Source organism: Stylophora pistillata, chromosome 5 (assembly GCF_964205215.1).
Source record: "Stylophora pistillata chromosome 5, jaStyPist1.2, whole genome shotgun sequence".
Classification (NCBI taxonomy): domain Eukaryota; kingdom Metazoa; phylum Cnidaria; class Anthozoa; order Scleractinia; family Pocilloporidae; genus Stylophora; species Stylophora pistillata.
In genome coordinates this window covers 3,390,906-3,406,810 of record NC_142523.1, presented here as the reverse complement: position 1 = coordinate 3,406,810, position 15,905 = coordinate 3,390,906, and the positions used below count along the sequence as shown (strand labels likewise).

General features: G+C 36.0%; 3 protein-coding genes across 3 annotated transcripts in view; 1 reads left to right on the top strand and 2 right to left on the bottom strand.

Annotated features, from left to right (window-relative positions):
• Positions 1–119: 119 nt before the first annotated feature.
• LOC111335657 (26S proteasome non-ATPase regulatory subunit 6) lies at positions 120–8,155 on the bottom strand. The gene is made up of 9 exons (XM_022941644.2): positions 7,936–8,155; positions 7,216–7,421; positions 5,448–5,593; positions 4,119–4,338; positions 3,564–3,672; positions 2,446–2,614; positions 1,805–1,882; positions 1,224–1,251; positions 120–364 (listed from the first exon to the last, which is right to left on the bottom strand). Exons 1-9 carry the CDS (start codon positions 8,078–8,080, stop codon positions 296–298), a joined length of 1,170 nt encoding a protein of 389 aa, XP_022797379.1. The 5' UTR covers positions 8,081–8,155; the 3' UTR covers positions 120–295.
• A 457-nt stretch (positions 8,156–8,612) lies between these two features.
• Positions 8,613–13,185, top strand: LOC111335660 (monoglyceride lipase). Its single transcript, XM_022941646.2, has 7 exons — positions 8,613–8,862; positions 9,784–9,890; positions 10,372–10,508; positions 10,653–10,763; positions 11,038–11,130; positions 11,410–11,625; positions 12,228–13,185. The coding sequence occupies exons 1-7, from the start codon at positions 8,762–8,764 to the stop codon at positions 12,342–12,344; spliced, it is 882 nt and encodes a 293-aa protein (XP_022797381.1). The 5' UTR covers positions 8,613–8,761; the 3' UTR covers positions 12,345–13,185.
• LOC111335655 (uncharacterized) overlaps positions 12,925–15,905 on the bottom strand; it is a 20,907-nt gene continuing 17,926 nt past the window's right edge. The window contains exons 10-12 of the mRNA XM_022941642.2: positions 15,158–15,325; positions 14,273–14,377; positions 12,925–13,862 (exon numbers count right to left, since the gene is read on the bottom strand). Coding sequence (XP_022797377.2) covers positions 13,773–13,862; positions 14,273–14,377; positions 15,158–15,325 — 363 coding nt within the window. The 3' untranslated portion in view covers positions 12,925–13,772. The remainder of the gene's footprint in view (positions 13,863–14,272; positions 14,378–15,157; positions 15,326–15,905) is intronic.

Genomic DNA, 15,905 nt, shown 5'->3' with positions numbered 1-15,905 from the left:
TTGGTGCTAATTGGCCTTTGGGAGAGTAACATATCTGATGCTGGATTTAACTGATTATTAAGTAAAATAGTTAAGAAAGAACAAAGTATGGGTACATGATTCCATTTTGAATCAGAATGTTATTTCATCCAAAGGACATCTTTATTTTCTATAAGTGATATTTTTGAATACATCAAAATGGTACTGTTTACAAAGAGTGTCTTAAATAACTTCGTTTTGTAACCTTACATTGATCTTCAGTAGAAATGAAAGAGTTTGTTGTTACTAAAAAAGATGAAAAGGTTCATGACTGTTGTTACATGTTTATGACTCGGCTGAGTTTCTGGATTCTGTTTAGGAGAAGATCCCCCTGTTTTATGGTGGCCTGGGAGGAAAAGCACAACATATCAAAGTTGGAGTTAAACTTTTCTCTCATGAACTAAACAAAGAACATTAAGTAAATCATGAGTGACATTGAAAAAACTATTGACAACAAGTAGCTCTGTGGAGAGTAGTGATGGCCCATCGCTCCCTTAGCCACTTGACATATGCTTGTAGGTTGCTGCACAACCTTGAACACCCTCTCAATCCCAGACGAGATCAACAGGCTAAGTCCCCAAACAATGTTTATACACTGCACACTATCCATTAAATTAAAAGTTGGAAAATTTATCTGCTTAAAGTTTATCTTGAAAAACACTAAGTTCTCTTGACTAATTTAAAAGAAAATTTATGGCAGTTATAGAGAATTTAGTTACTAATCAGGTAGTAAGATGTATTGGATTGTTGAGTGAACCCACTTTCCAAAATATCCAAAGGCCATCAGAGTCCCCAATAAAATGAAAGTCATTTCCAATATAGCTGACTCAGCATGCAAGACAATGAAAGAAATCCTGACTTCTGACTGGCTGCAAAAATCATCTTGTCAGCATTCCAGTTTCCAGCCCAAAAAAATGCTTATAACCTGCTTACAAACTGCAAGACTTCTGGGCTTTTTTTTAACTATGGACCAAATTGGAAATCATACTTCTTCCCTAATTATTTGGACACATATAAATAATCAACCTTTCATAATGTTAACCAACTCTGCTCCACAAAGACTCTTAAATCTTTCATTCTTACAAGTCAATATAGCCATCTTTCATTCTTACAAGTCAATATAGCCATCTTTCAGTCTTACAAGTCAATATAGCAATCTTAACCTTAAATGAGAAGTATTTATTTTCATTGTACTCAACACATACCTGGTACTGCCAATTCTTATGATCAGGCCTGCAAAATTGACAAACGAATGTTACTATGTACTTGTAACATTATCATTGATCATAAATTAGGTATTCTAATTAGCCTAAGGGCAGCATAAATCAAAATACCGTAAAGGAAAATATAAAAGAAACATACATTTTCGCTTTGTTATTAAAAGAATGACAGCTGTCGACAACCCTTTCACTCCCATAAGTGACCAAGACAAAATTTCTCCTAACAATATTAATACAATATCAACCAGACAAGTGATGAGAACATAGAAAAACAACAATCAGGGGATTATTGATCCAATACCAAATTCTCCAAACTAACATCATAACAATTGTATGACAGACAGTAAGGAGAATAATTAAATGAGATTTTGGAAGTGATGTTCTTACTATATTTCAGAGACAGACAGAGAGAGACAGAGAGAGAGAGAGAGAGAGAGAGAGAGAGAGAGAGAGAGAGAGAGAGAGACAGAGAGAGAGAGAGAGACAGAGAGAGAAATTCAGTTTTGGCTGGTGGTTTTTTCAATTGATAACCCATCTTTGATTATTACTTGTCAAGCAATTCTTACCTATTAGTTTCCACAACTCCTCCAACTTTGTCAATTTTACAGTTCAGTCTCCCTGCTGCAATGAATCGTGATAGTTCCCTGACAAAAAGAAAAAAAGAGACAGAGAGAGAGAGAGAGAGAGAGAGAGAGAGAGAGAGAGAGAGAGAGAGAGAGAGAGAGAGAGAGAGAGACAGAGAGACAGAGAGACAGAGAGACAGAGAGACAGAGAGACAGAGAGACAGAGAGACAGAGAGACAGAGAGAGAGAGAGAGAGAGAGAGAGAAATTCAGTTTTGGCTGGTGGTTTTCAATTTCCAACAGCCAGTTTGGCCAGTAAACAAACTGAAATTGTTGTAACATCTATGTTGTCACTAGCCATTTGGCTGGTAAGTTGAAAAGTTAGTGTCGAGCCCTGAAATGAATGGAAAAATGGGGCCAATTCCAATTGGGAAACCTAATCTTGTTCCAGTTAGCATAGGTTTTAAGTTCACCTGCTTCTACTGTCTTGCACTGACTTGGGCAAGACAAACCAAACAAATTGTGGCAAAGAGTCGTCGAAAGAGAACTGAATTAATTCCAAACTAAAATAGCCATGACCAGCAACAAAGGATAGGGCAGCCTGGAGGCCAGGCAAAAACTGAGCAACAATGGTATTTCTCTTACCTGTCAATAAATTCCTTGCTAACCCCAAAGGCATTAGCCATATATTGTAAAGTAAGACTGCGGTAGGACTCCAGCAGCTGTGTGTAGGCCTGAATTCGCATCTCTCTGACATAGTATCGGCAGTGTGGTGCTAGCAACCTATCCTGCTTCAAGAAGTCCTCAATTTTTGCTATAAAAGGTGAAAAAAAGGAGTTTATCACATCATTAAGAAATGTTACGTGCATGAATGACCAACAAATGTCCTCTAACAAAGCATATATGAAAATAGACTCCCGAGTACGATATATGGCACGCAACAAAAATGTAACAACAAGCAGTTACCCATTTTAACTATCATTTAATTAGTTTTACATTGTCTAATTTACTTAGGTTAAAGATTAAGTTAAGCAGTTTATAAAGCAGGCTTATAATCCTTCATGCCGTAGAAGTGTTTGTTGTCTTGATCAACTTCCAATTCCAACATCCGCCGACTGAAGACCACAGCGCTTGGCTTTCTTGATTTATCGCATTCTTTCCTTGTACACAAACTCTTCCGGAGGACTCTATATAGTAAACTCTGTATTCTCTATCTTCTTCCTCTCTCGACTATCGTCTTTTTCATCTCTCTCTTCTCTCCGAATATTGCAAGGTCAAAAGGTCACAGCCTCGTCATATCATAGCTTCCAAAAGTTCAGTCAGCAAGCCACGAGGGTAAGCCCTCGGGCAAATCTTTTTTGTATTTCTCACAAGCCAGCTTTTATACATTTACTTTAGTTACCTAGAATGTTCTATTACTATTTATAGCGTATTACAAGTTGTACTATTTTTGGAAACAGCTGAGTCACATGAAAGAAGTTTCTGGAATATTACAGATCATAGATAACTCTAGAAAAGTCTGGGATTGCGTGACAGATTCAGTAAAAATAATTCGATCCTCATAACAGAAAGCAACACATAGACAAATGTATGATTCAAATTGTCAGATCAATGTTCAATTGCAATTGATACAGTCATAACCTTAATGCAACTTGGGTTAAAGCCAAAATAGGACAGGACAATAATTCATTTGCAAGATTAGTCATTGTATTTAAGTAATGGTTATATCTAAAAGGAGGTTTTGCCATGGAGGTCTTTCTTACCCAGTGCAAGGAAGAAATCTGCATAGTGGCAGTTGTAAAAGGACAAAAGGAACTGGTTGGTGATAGGAAGCTGATGGAGAACTTCAAGGATCTCTGCACCATTTACCACCTGTGTAAAAGAGAGGGAGAGAGTGAGTGAGAGAGAGAGAGAGAGACAGAGAGAGAGAGAGAGAGAGAGAGAGAGAGAGAGATCACATTTCATTCAACTCCTAAACAATAAGAACATTCAGAACAGAAACTGCTCTTGCTAGAAGGTTTGTGGTATAAATGGCAAACATGTACATGCAAAAGGCTTTTCACTTGAAATTGGTGTTCACTTCCTATGCATACACTTGAGTTCTCAGTAACATGACTAATTATTTTTCAAGATTGAAATTTTTGCTTGTGTGTTCTGCTGCCTAACACTATAGCATGATTGGTTCTGGTTACAAGTGCATCTGATTGGTTGAATGGGAGGGGTAAGTTGATTTGACCAATCATAAAGCAAAGAAAAGCAGAAACCAATGCAATCTTGGATTATTTTTGTAATCAAATGAAAGTAGCTCTCTCTCCCACCTTTGTTCTGAGATCAACTCGTTCTAGTGCAATCATACTTGCAAGAACAGTATAGGTGACAAAAGTTCTGTAGTCCATCAGTTCATATGAAGTAAATGTGGAAATACTATCCAAGAAATTACTGGCTGCAGACTTGAAATCCCGGATGGATAGAAAATAAATTCCTTGGTACACTTTAAGCCTGTTACGGCGATCCCAATCTCCTCCCTCTTCTATTAACCTGTTCAAATAATAATAATGATAATGATAATAATAATAAGCAAGTAAGTAAGACGTGCTATGTTGGCAAGTAAGTAAGGCGTGCTATGTCGACTCAAGTGGAAGTTCAGGATTTACTGAAAGCCAGCTGAGTTTGGAGCGCCACTACACATCTAGAGAGTTAAAGGCCTTGTGTACTGTCTTTCGGACTACTTTGTGGTTTCTTGGGAGACGATTTGGTGCCTCTAAACGAGTGAATGTTGCCTTCGTTTTAATTTGGATTATTTTAACAAGTTCGGTTAGTAGCCTTTATCTTGGTTATGATGAGTATGGAAGGCGAGAGCCCAAAGCGATCAAAAGGAAGGACCTGTGGATTAGAAACTTAGGAAGTTATCATCACCAATTAACTCTTTCATAGCCGAAATAAATAGGTTTTTAAAGATTTTATAATGACTATTTTAGATTAGGATACCCGAAATACCTATTGTTTTTTTTTATTTGTCAAGGGTTTTTTTTTCACTATAGTTAACGGGCTATGCTCATGTGTCCCATCATACTATTCTTACTGTATATAGCATACAAAAGTTTAAACTGCTGCATAATAATAATAACAATAATAATTAACTGTAATGATCATCATAATTGTAAAAATAATAATAATAATAGGAAGCAGAAACACCCAAACCTTATCAAAGACAGGAAAGGTACCAGGCAATAGGTTGAGAAAAACCAACTAGATTAATTAGATCACGTCACTCAAATGAATTAGAGGAGAGGTACTACAATACCACCTTTAATTTTACTGTCGCAATCTATGCTATCAACCCTTCACATCCTTAACATCAGTATGCATATTCTCCATACTGTTCTCTATACATTTCCTGTGGTGCTGACAAGGAGAATTTGTTTTACAATCAAGAGCTTCAATAGTCAAGAGCTTCTTCAGTTTTTGATCAATTCCCTAATTCTCATGACTTAAATGTACGATTTAAGAGTGATATGTTAAGGAGAAATCAGATGCTTGTCGCTCTTCGGGGTTAAAGAGTTACCTGTATGCATGGAACAGGCTATGGTATTCCTGGCCAATAATCCCTTTTAACAATTGTGCCTAGAAACATTTTTAGCACTTACATTTTTGCCTTGTCTATACTCCTGGTGATCAAATCATTATCCAAGTAGAACAGTCCGATGCGTATCTGGTAGAAAATTATGTCCAATTTGTATCCAAGTGCAACAGCTTTGTCATAAGCCAAACGGAAAACACTCAAAGCCTTTTCCTGTAAGTATAAATTAAGTAATGCATAATTAATAGTCGATTTTCCCTTAAGTACACTCAAACACACATAGATGTCTTGAAAAAGGATAACTTACTTAAAATGGGTAAAGGAATATCAAGGACCTTGTAATAAACCACAAGTTATACAACCTACTTCCAGCTTTCAACATGAACACAAGATACCCATTAAGAAATACCAGATTCTTCGTTGAACCCACTATCGTACTGATTGCTTTAAAAAATCCTTCATCGTGGCTTCAATTAGAAATTTGTAATTTTTATTTGATATTTCATAGCATTACTAGTGTAATTCAGTCTAACAACTGTGATATCAGATTTTCAATAAACTATCATTATAAATATTATTTTCTAATTTAAAAACATTAATTAATAAACTCTTTTACACCCTAACATCAGAATTCATATTCTCTTCATTGTTCTCTATACATTTCCTAAATTGCTGTCCCCGCGGAAGGGGGAGGGGTACTCAATATATTCCTGGGTGGGGAGGTGAGGTACAGCCTCTCATATCCTGACCCTGTTTAAGACAATATTGCTCATTTTCCTACCCTGTTTAAGACAGAATTCCGATTTTTGATACCCTGTTCATGACATCTAATGTGCCTGGTATCAATGCCAAAATCAACGAAATTCAATATTAATTAAAATTAGAGCTTGTAAAAATTTTGCTGTTTATCTTCCAAGAAAAGATATCCTGTTTAAGAAAAAAATTGATTAATCGATACCCTGATTAAGACAAAAAATGATAAATTCGATACCCTGTTTCAGACAAAAATCTCAAAAAACATACCCTGGATGGCCGCACGTCCCCATTAAGCCCTTATAAGGGAGTACCCCCCCCCCCCCCCGTGCTGTCAAGGAGAATTTGTTTCACAACCAAGAAATTTTCTAGTTGGTGATCATTTTCTTTATTCTCCTGACCAAAATGTTTGATTCAGAAGTCATATTGTAAGAAGAAATTAGATGCTGGTCATTGTTTGGATTGAAAGGGTAAAGTATTACTGTTATTATTGTCATTGACACTGCATCATTCAAATATTTACAAGGTAACTTTTTAGTATGGGTAATCACATGAATTCGAGTGCAATTTGGAATAAATAAGCATGAGTAAATTTTTTCAAAGACTAACAAAATTGCATGAGCCCATAGGGCGAATGCAATTTGGTCTTTGAAAAAATTTACAAGTGCTTATTTATTCCAAATTGCACAAGAAAATCATGTGATTATGTATTAATAATAAACATGAAAAAATACAAGGTAGCTTCTTATAGCTAAACAGAAGAAAAGCGCGCGCACCAGGTGCAAAAATAATTTATGCAAACCTTGCAAGTGACATTGACCTTGACATTAACCTTGACATTGACCTTGACCAATCATTATGACCAATCAGAATGTCTGGTTTGTTTCTATCTTTGCACTGAATTAACCCTCTTCTGCACTGAATTAACTCTCTTCTGCACTGAATTAACTGAAAAATGTATCCATCTTAATCAATCAGAACTGAGAAATGTTTTCATGTATGTTATTAATAACATAATGAGACATTTCAGCACTCTAAAGACAAGAAAAACATGAGTTGAAGACCTCCTCTCATACTTTTACCTTATCGCCAATCTTACAAAGATATTCTGCCTTGGCATACAAAGCATCTCTGATTTCTGTTTCTCCCAAGTTTTCCTCTGCATCTTTCAGTGTCTCATCCAGCTTCTTAACTGTTTCCTCATTATTAGTGTGCATTGTTGCCAGCAGAGAGTTGTCTACATCCCATTTAAGCTCAGTACAGATCTCTTCATAAAATGGAGCCATATCTACCGCAAAATTATTGGAAAATTCAACAAAATCTGCCCTGAAGCTAATTCAGTTAATAGAATCATTTGTAGCAGAGTAGAAAAAAGAGAAAATCAGTAATTATTTATTTTAAGTTATTTCCCAGTCAAGGTCTGTCCGTCTGGGGAAAGCTGTACCCTTGGTCCTGCAAACAGCCCTCTGTCTTTGGTCTTGGGAGGGCAACTACAACATACTCTGAATTCAAACTGCTCATTTGCCTAATCATATGTAGCACATGTAACGTTTGCAATGTCCAATAGACTCTTATTGATCTTGTTTAGTTTCGGGATCAGTGTATTCCGCACGCGGTAACAAAAATCGGCATCCACATAAGTTTGAGAGAAACAGCAAACTTTAGGCTGGATTAATCTTAGTACAATTGAAACAAACAAATTATTGGCACAACAATCAAAAAGTAGAGTAAAGTCTATAAATCTAGATGGCATGTCATCTCATGACTAAGCAGAAACATGAATCAAACTCTAGAGAGCTTACCATTTTCTTTCATGGCTTCCAAAAGCTTTCTCTTCGCTTCTTCTTTGCTTTTTCCATCAGGATTCGTTAAAGTAAAGCGCCATGCTGCTATTTCAAGGTTTGGATTCTTTGGTAGACCCTCTTCTTCTAGATTTTCGACCGGCATTTCAATGGAAAAGAGTTTGAAAAAAATGTGTTTCTAATCTTTTGACGAATGATTACTAGCCTCGCTTGAAATGCTGAGCGGCCTGGCACAAAATAATCAAATAAACTGCCAGGGTGGGGTGAGAAAGGTCGTAGTAGACTTTTTAAGATAAAAAACTCCCCTCTTCCAAAACATTTTCCCAATTTAAGGTGATCTTTGAATATTTTACTAAATATTGAGAGTTTTAATACAAATGAGGTGGAATAAGCCAGTTTGGGGTCAAAAGATCAGAAATCTGGTTTACGCCAAACAATTTTAGATGTAATTTTCTCCTTATTCTAGCAGATGAACTTAATGATAAAAAGTCAATGGAGTCAGAATGCTGAATTCTTATTCATGAGATTCTTTTCAACATTTTTTGAATTTCCTTCTAGTCCCCTCTCTACCTACGGTCGAGGCCTGCATTGCACTTTTTTTCCCCGCCAAAAAGGTCACTGCTTACAGCAGGTGACGTGTGATGTGCTTGCAGATAAGAAAAACGGAAAAATTTGCATTAATGCATCACCAATGAGTTGTTTTGTACACATTAAGCGCTTTAACACGCTCTACTAAGCTAGCTGTGGTTATGATTTGTTGTTATTTCACCCAAAGCACTGATCGCTGTAGCTTTTGCTCAAGTTAGTTACCGAACTAAAGCGCGAAATGGCCAACCTGCAAGTTATTTCTGAGGAGGGTTCTTTCAAAAATGCTGATAGACAGAAAATTTTCACCAAATATTGGAAACCCAGTGAGAGGAAACCGAGGTTAGAGGGAATAAATTTGTATATTAGCTTCTAATAATGATGTTGAGTTGTTAACCATCTTTTGTGGTGCAACAAAAAGGTCATTTTTTTTTTCAATGACGGCCGGTACATTTCTGTTTATTTAAAACCGGATTTGTTTCGCCGTAAGCTTTGATCTGAAGCAAGTGTTTCAACAAACTCGCCTGACCCCCTTGTTCGCTATGCAGCATAATGGTCGTGGAAAAAATTCCGCCTTTCAATAAGATGCGTGCGTCATGCTAAATAGAATTTAAAAAAAAAAAAAACACTTATAAAAATTAAATAAGTTTTCAATTTAGTTTCTTAAGTGTCCCTAACCGGCCCTCAATCGTCACTCCTCTCTAGCGATGCTTCCAACCCGCAATGACCTCTCACGTTATGTTTCAAAGCAAACATTAGAATCAACTTTGCGATTTCGATCACACTATAGTGTGATTAATATATTTTACAGTCAAGTAGTTTCATAAATTCTGAAACGAATAACCACCCGGAAATTCTTCGCAAGTGTTGCTTTCTGTTAGCATGATACGTACGAGCAACAAGTGCTCTACATGCAAATTTCACACCCGAGGTGTCCACGAAGTTATTTATTAATACAACAATTGTAAATTTAAGGAATACAAACGCGTTGACTTTGACAAAGATACGCTATCTCCGAAATAAACATAAATAATTTTTGGCTTGCGATGGTTTCGCAATGGTTCTCGTGACGAATGACGTCTTGCTTAGTTTCACCCATTTAAAATTGGTTAACATAAATAAACATTGGGGAATGGAAATGAGATACACAGTAAAATGTGAAACATTTCACGGATCTGAGCTTCATCATCGACTTGTGTATCAGCCGAAAAAAAAAAAAAAAAAAAAAAAATTGTAACACAATGTACTTTTTTATCTATACAGGGCATTGATTTTCATCTGTCATGGACTTGGAGAGCACTGTTCTCGTTATGAAAGACTGGGAAAAGCTTTGGCAGAGCAAGGTTATCTGGCTTTTAGTCATGATCATGGTATGGTAAAATAAGCTAGATATCTTTTCTTGTGGTATGACATTATATGCAAGATATCTCTTTTCCTATCTCTTGTTGTACTTACAAAAAAATTAATTTGCAACCAAGAAAAGATGGCTAGATGTTTACCCAAATCCATCTTTGCAAATTGAAAATTCATATAAGTCCATGAGAAATGATAAAGGGAGGGAGTCAAATTCTTGCTATCTTTGCCATGAACGCCCTAACATCAGTATGCATATTCTCCATACTGTTCTCTATACATTTCCTGTGGTAATGACGGGGAGAATCTGTTGAACAATCAATAGCCTCTTTAGTTGGTGATCATTTCCTTCATTCTTGTGACCTCATTGTGTGCTACAGGGGTGATATTGTGAGGAGAAATTAGATTCTAGTCAATTTTAGGGGTTAACAATCAGTACTAGATCTGTTGGACCGGTATAAAAAATTTTATTAAAAAAATCCAAATATTCCTTTTTAGTTGGCCATGGCCATAGTGATGGAGAGAGAGTCCAAATCTCTAATTTTAACCGCTACATCAGAGACGTCTTTCAACACATTGATCAAGTTACAGCAACCCACTCTGGAATACCTGTGTTTATCTTTGGGCACTCTATGGTAAGTATATACTAAAATGGTTATGGTTTTTAAGATCTTGTACACCAGACAATGCTTTTGAATTATTTGTTTGGATAAAATTTGTAATTATTTTGTCTGTATCTGTGAACAAATTTTGTTTTGAATTCTTGCCTTTCTATTCAGGGAGGAACAATTGCCATTCAGTCTGTTTTGGAAAGACCTGATTTCTTCACTGGTGCAGTTTTCAGTGGACCAAGTGTAAAGGCAGATCCAGCTGTGGTAACTACATGTTTGGTGAGAGAGAGTTCATAGAACTGTAAATAACTAGTCTTTCCACCATTGGCTTCAAGTTGCTGTGGGTAAAAAAAAACTAGCATTGTCTTGACAGATAAACTTGGATTATAAGTATTTATGTTTTAAACAATTGGCCATATGGTTTGTTGGAGAAGATTGATATTATTATATGGTAGGTCAAAATTGAGTGACTTCATGAGTTTGATTAGTGATCAACATCTCTGGGTTAATTATTATGAGCCTGGAATAATGCCATTTACGTTTTGTACTGTAGGTTTTACTGGGTAAAATAGCAGCATGGATTGCACCATCGTTTCAGGTTCTGCCGCCAATTGATCCCTCAGTAATAAGTCGTAACCCTGGAGAGGTGGGTGAACACACAATTATATCTGCTTCAGAGTACCAGATATGATATTGTTTTTACTTAGCAGTAATTATTATAAGAAAAAAAATTACTGCTGCAGCAATAATTACATGACTGAGCAAATATTAAATTGAAGTGGATTAATGAATTTGAACTTAATATTAATATTAATTAATAAAAAGATATTAATATTAAATTTAAGTGGATTAATTAATTTGGACTTATTGTACTGAATGTAATCAGTGGTATTGATTACCAGTAAAACTTTCATATTCTAATCAGGTTAAAAAATATGCAGATGATCCACTCAACTGGCACGGTGGATTAAAAGCAAGATGGGCCAATGCCATTCTAAATGCTATGGATGACATTCAGAAAAATATTTCTGCACTTAAGACACCATTTTTTGTTGCCCATGGTGATGATGATCAACTGGTAAAGATTGACAGTTCGATATTTCTACATGAGAATTCTCCCAGTAAAGACAAGACATTCAAGGTAACAGCCTGAGGGTCTTTCTTATCAAGGGAATAGGGACACTTCAAAATGTCTGAATGATGAGTGGCTTAGGTTTCACTTTCTATACTCTCCTCTATAAATGTCCATTGGTGCTGGCAAGGAGAAATTGTTTAATAATCAAAGCCTCTAAGATTGGCAATCATCTTCTTTATTCTCTTGATCTTAAGGAATGATTCAACAGTATTGGTCTGTAAAGAAAATTTGACACTGGTCACTCCTACAATTTAACGCTTTAACTCTCAGATTTTGATTGTGAATCCTCCCCTCTAACTGCTACACATTTCCTTATAAATTAGTTACAAGAATCTGGTGTTAGATCAAGATAACAACTTCTACCTGATAGGTTAGAGTATTCTCATTACCTGTTTGCTGGATAATGTACTGATGTTGTAAGGAGAAGTTACATGTTAATCACTTCTGGGAGTTGAATGGTTAAGGGGTGTTATGGGATGTCTACCCTCATGTAACTTTGCAAGCTGATCTGAACATGGACAACCTGTGATCTGTTACTCCAGTAACTAATAATTCAAAGTTATAACTTTTTTTTAACTGTTAGCTTGCAACTTCTCTCCAATTCTTAGATTTTCAAAGATTGCCGACATGAGATTCTAAATGAACTGGAAGAAAGCGCAGCTTCATTCCTGAAAGACATTCTAGACTGGATTGAACAAAGATTACCTGTAGTTTTACAGATTTAATAAATTTGATATCAGTGCTGATAGTAATAGTCAAGCTAGCACAACATGCTAATTGATTATAACAAACACTGTAAACAATATTTTTATTCATTCAGATTAAGTGAGGTCTTATATACAAACTTTGTCTTTTTCAATATTTGCCAACTCAACAAGGTGTAAAAGTTTTAAATGAATTATAATTTTATGACCAATTTAGCAGCTTAACTTAAAGTTGAATGCATTTCAAATGGGGAATAAATCCTACAATGTGGTACTTAAGCACAGCTATTGAATAACGTCAACGTATTACAATAATATATCATTAATGTTCACTACTTGTCTATACAAATGGTAACAGACTGTGAGTGGCTTGTTGAAACAACGACATTCTCCAGTGAAGATGTTTTAATTACAGACCTTAAGGAAGTTTCTCAGACAAAAATGCAGTCACATTTACAGTGCATAACTTGAACAAAACAATTATATACAGCCCTGGTGTATCAAGGTTTCTCACTTATGGGGTATAAAGTTATACTACAAATCCTGTATTTGGATTCAAACTGAAAAAATATTTATGAATCTCATCCATAACTGCAATGGGTGGTGAAAACAGAAGTCTCCAATTTTATTCAAGTGTTACCAACAAGTACCCATTTTCACTCCTTAAGTGGTAAATGACACCTCAGTTTACAATGCAATATGTTAGTGCTGAATAGCCTGATATGTACCACACAGACTAAGACAATTAAAATTATGCAGTAAGACTGCATAAAATAGTAATATTGTAAGTTAGCCTCTGACTTTGCAACTTTACTAAATGACAGTTGATTATTAATAAATGACTTTGCCATCAAAAGATAAATTTTCCATTGATAATATTGCTCAGCCCCTGACCAAAAATAGATCTTTGACCTCATAAACATTCAAATCAGAGGAGTATGTAAGACAATTCATCCGCCAGTATTTTCTACAGCTACACGTATGTCCACCGTCCACATCAATTCCCATAAATAATACACTGCCTGAAAACAAACCTTTTTGAAAGTGCCTTTCAAACCAGGAGAAATTTGAAAATGGGAATCTTATTTCCACAGAGAGGGATGCATTCTGAATTTTTGCACTTAGCTCTCCATCAAACTCATTAATTAAGGGAGAATAAAAACACCAAGATTTCTTAGAATTCTTTCAGTTGACCATTACACCTATGATACAAAACAAGGCTTGATAAAAGTAATTGATTTGATAGTTACAGTATCCATTTGTGAAGAAGCTAGACTACAAACTGACGAATCCTGCAAAAATACATTCATGTAAAAGCACACCTACAATTCACTATAGCTGCTCACACTACTTCAAGTGCCTGTTTTTTTGGCAAGTTGTTAACAAGCCTGTTGCATTTTTTGAACACATTCTACAGTAATTTGCAACCAATCTTTCAATATTAAAAAATTAAGGGTGTGGGTAGGATTGTCCACACCTGCTAAGATAGTCACACTTGCATCCCATAGGACATGTGAGAATGCCTCGTTCAATCATTCTCTGGAATGGAAAAAATTACAAGAATTACATTATTATCATGACAAATTCAATGATTTCCAATGCTGCAGACTTTTAACAGAATGAAGAAAAAAGAGATAAAACTAGACTCATCCTGGTCTGTTTCTGTCTTACATTGAAAACACATTTCATAGACCAATGACAACAATGACTGACCTTTCTTGTACATGCAAATAACTTTCAATTGATTTAAATCTCCAATTGAAAGCCCCTTTAAATTAGGCTAATCCATCAAAGACTTCCCAAGGCAAACTATCAATGACAGATGCATGCACACGCATAGGCACACACACACACACACACGCACACACACATGCAGGCACACATGCATGCACGCACACATGAATGCATGCACACACACACACACATGAACAAACAAAACATTGACAGACCTTATGTTGACTATCAACTCTCATCTGAAACTCTGGGCTGTCCGGTTTCAAGTCTGCCTGGTAATTCCAAAAAGAGCCAGCACCAACAATAGCTCTAGGCCAAATCTGAAAAAAATAATCAAACATTTAATTTAATTAATATTTAAAACGATCTTAGTTACCAATAGTTTGAAGAGCAACGTGGCCAATATAGATCCCCCATTGTCTAGTGAAAGAGCATCAAAAGTGCTCATTGGTGCTTCATTCTGCAGAACTTTGCTGACTCAAACTCAACTAACTTGCATGTCTCACCAACCTGAACTCAAAGTTTTTTTCCTTTCAGTCATTTTACTATCAGCTAACAACAGATCTGAAATTTTTGTAATTTGAATCTGCAGGTTTCTATAATGCAGTTTTAAGACCTGTTGTGGCAGGACACACAGTGACATGCGTGGCAGGACACACAGTGACATGCGTGGCAGGACACACAGTGACATGCATGGCAGGACACACAGTGACATGCGTGGTAGGACACACAGTGACATGTGTGGCAGGACACACAGTGACATGCGTGGCAGGACACACAGTGACATGCGTGGCAGGACACACAGTGAAATGCAAAAAACATCCTGGGAGGTTATTTAGATGGGACTAGCATCACATTCATTGGGATTTCGAAATAAATGTTCTTGAACACTTCATAAAATTAACTGACCAATTTGCAATAAAGTAATAGTTTATAAAAACATTTACCAAAAAATAACAATCATATATTGCATAACAATTACAATTAATAATTATCATAATCATCAGTGCACTCTAAGTGCTTAATTTTCTCAAAGATTTCTGCCAGATAGACAAAGAAATGTTGTTCTAATATCATGTACCACTATGATCAATACTCACAATGCCACTGACTGATTCAGTAAACTGAGACTCAGCATCTGGCCCATACATCCACCAAGCAACAGGTTTGGCCCTTTTGTACAAAAAACACTGAGAGACAAAGCAGTAATCATCTGTCCACATTGCCATCTCACCACCAAGGAGCATTGTCTGTTCATTAGGGTTTAACTGTCAAACACAACCAATGACATTCAAAATCATCTTGTAAAATCACTAAAGTAGAAACACAACAAAATGGCAAACTAAAGTCAAATGAACTAAAATTACAGTACTTGTATTTATAAATCTTTGGTACTTACTGACATGAAGTGTCATTCTGAATTTTTGTTTTTTGATAGGGAGGGGTGGGTGGTTTAATAAATTTCTTCCTTTCAAGAGAGGGGCTTATTCGGGGGGTGGCTTAGCAGAAGGAGGGGGCTTAATAGAGGAATTACAGTATATAAGATATAGTTAAGCCTTGTACATGTACAGTATGTGATCCCCATACAAAACATGTAGAGAACAGTGTACAGGGATGTAGATAAGAGCCAGAACCCGGGAAGATTACTTGGCTGTGAGCGCGATTTTTCTGGCTGTAAAGCACTACTTCTTTCTCCAAAATGTTTTTAAATGTTGTCAAAAGATTGTTATTTATTTATTTTGTTTGTTTACACCTTCATTGCTGACTTATCTGAACTGAAAGGATTGTAACAACTCCATTTAGTGTGACGTTCGCATCATTTGCATCACATCATCCATTTTGCTGGCT

Excerpts from the sequence above, each read along its gene's own strand:
- LOC111335657 (XM_022941644.2), bottom strand. The coding sequence starts at position 8,080 with ATGCCGGTCGAAAATCTAGAAGAAGAGGGTCTACCAAAGAATCCAAAC. Across the intron at positions 7,422-7,935 it reads GGAAGCCATGAAAGAAAATG|ATATGGCTCCATTTTATGAA; the intron begins GTAAGCTCTCTA and ends ATTTTGCGGTAG. Across the intron at positions 2,615-3,563 it reads AGATTTCTTCCTTGCACTGG|CAAAAATTGAGGACTTCTTG; the intron begins GTAAGAAAGACC and ends CACCTTTTATAG.
- LOC111335660 (XM_022941646.2), top strand. The coding sequence starts at position 8,762 with ATGGCCAACCTGCAAGTTATTTCTGAGGAGGGTTCTTTCAAAAATGCT. Across the intron at positions 10,509-10,652 it reads TTATCTTTGGGCACTCTATG|GGAGGAACAATTGCCATTCA; the intron begins GTAAGTATATAC and ends CTTTCTATTCAG. Across the intron at positions 11,626-12,227 it reads GTAAAGACAAGACATTCAAG|ATTTTCAAAGATTGCCGACA; the intron begins GTAACAGCCTGA and ends TCCAATTCTTAG.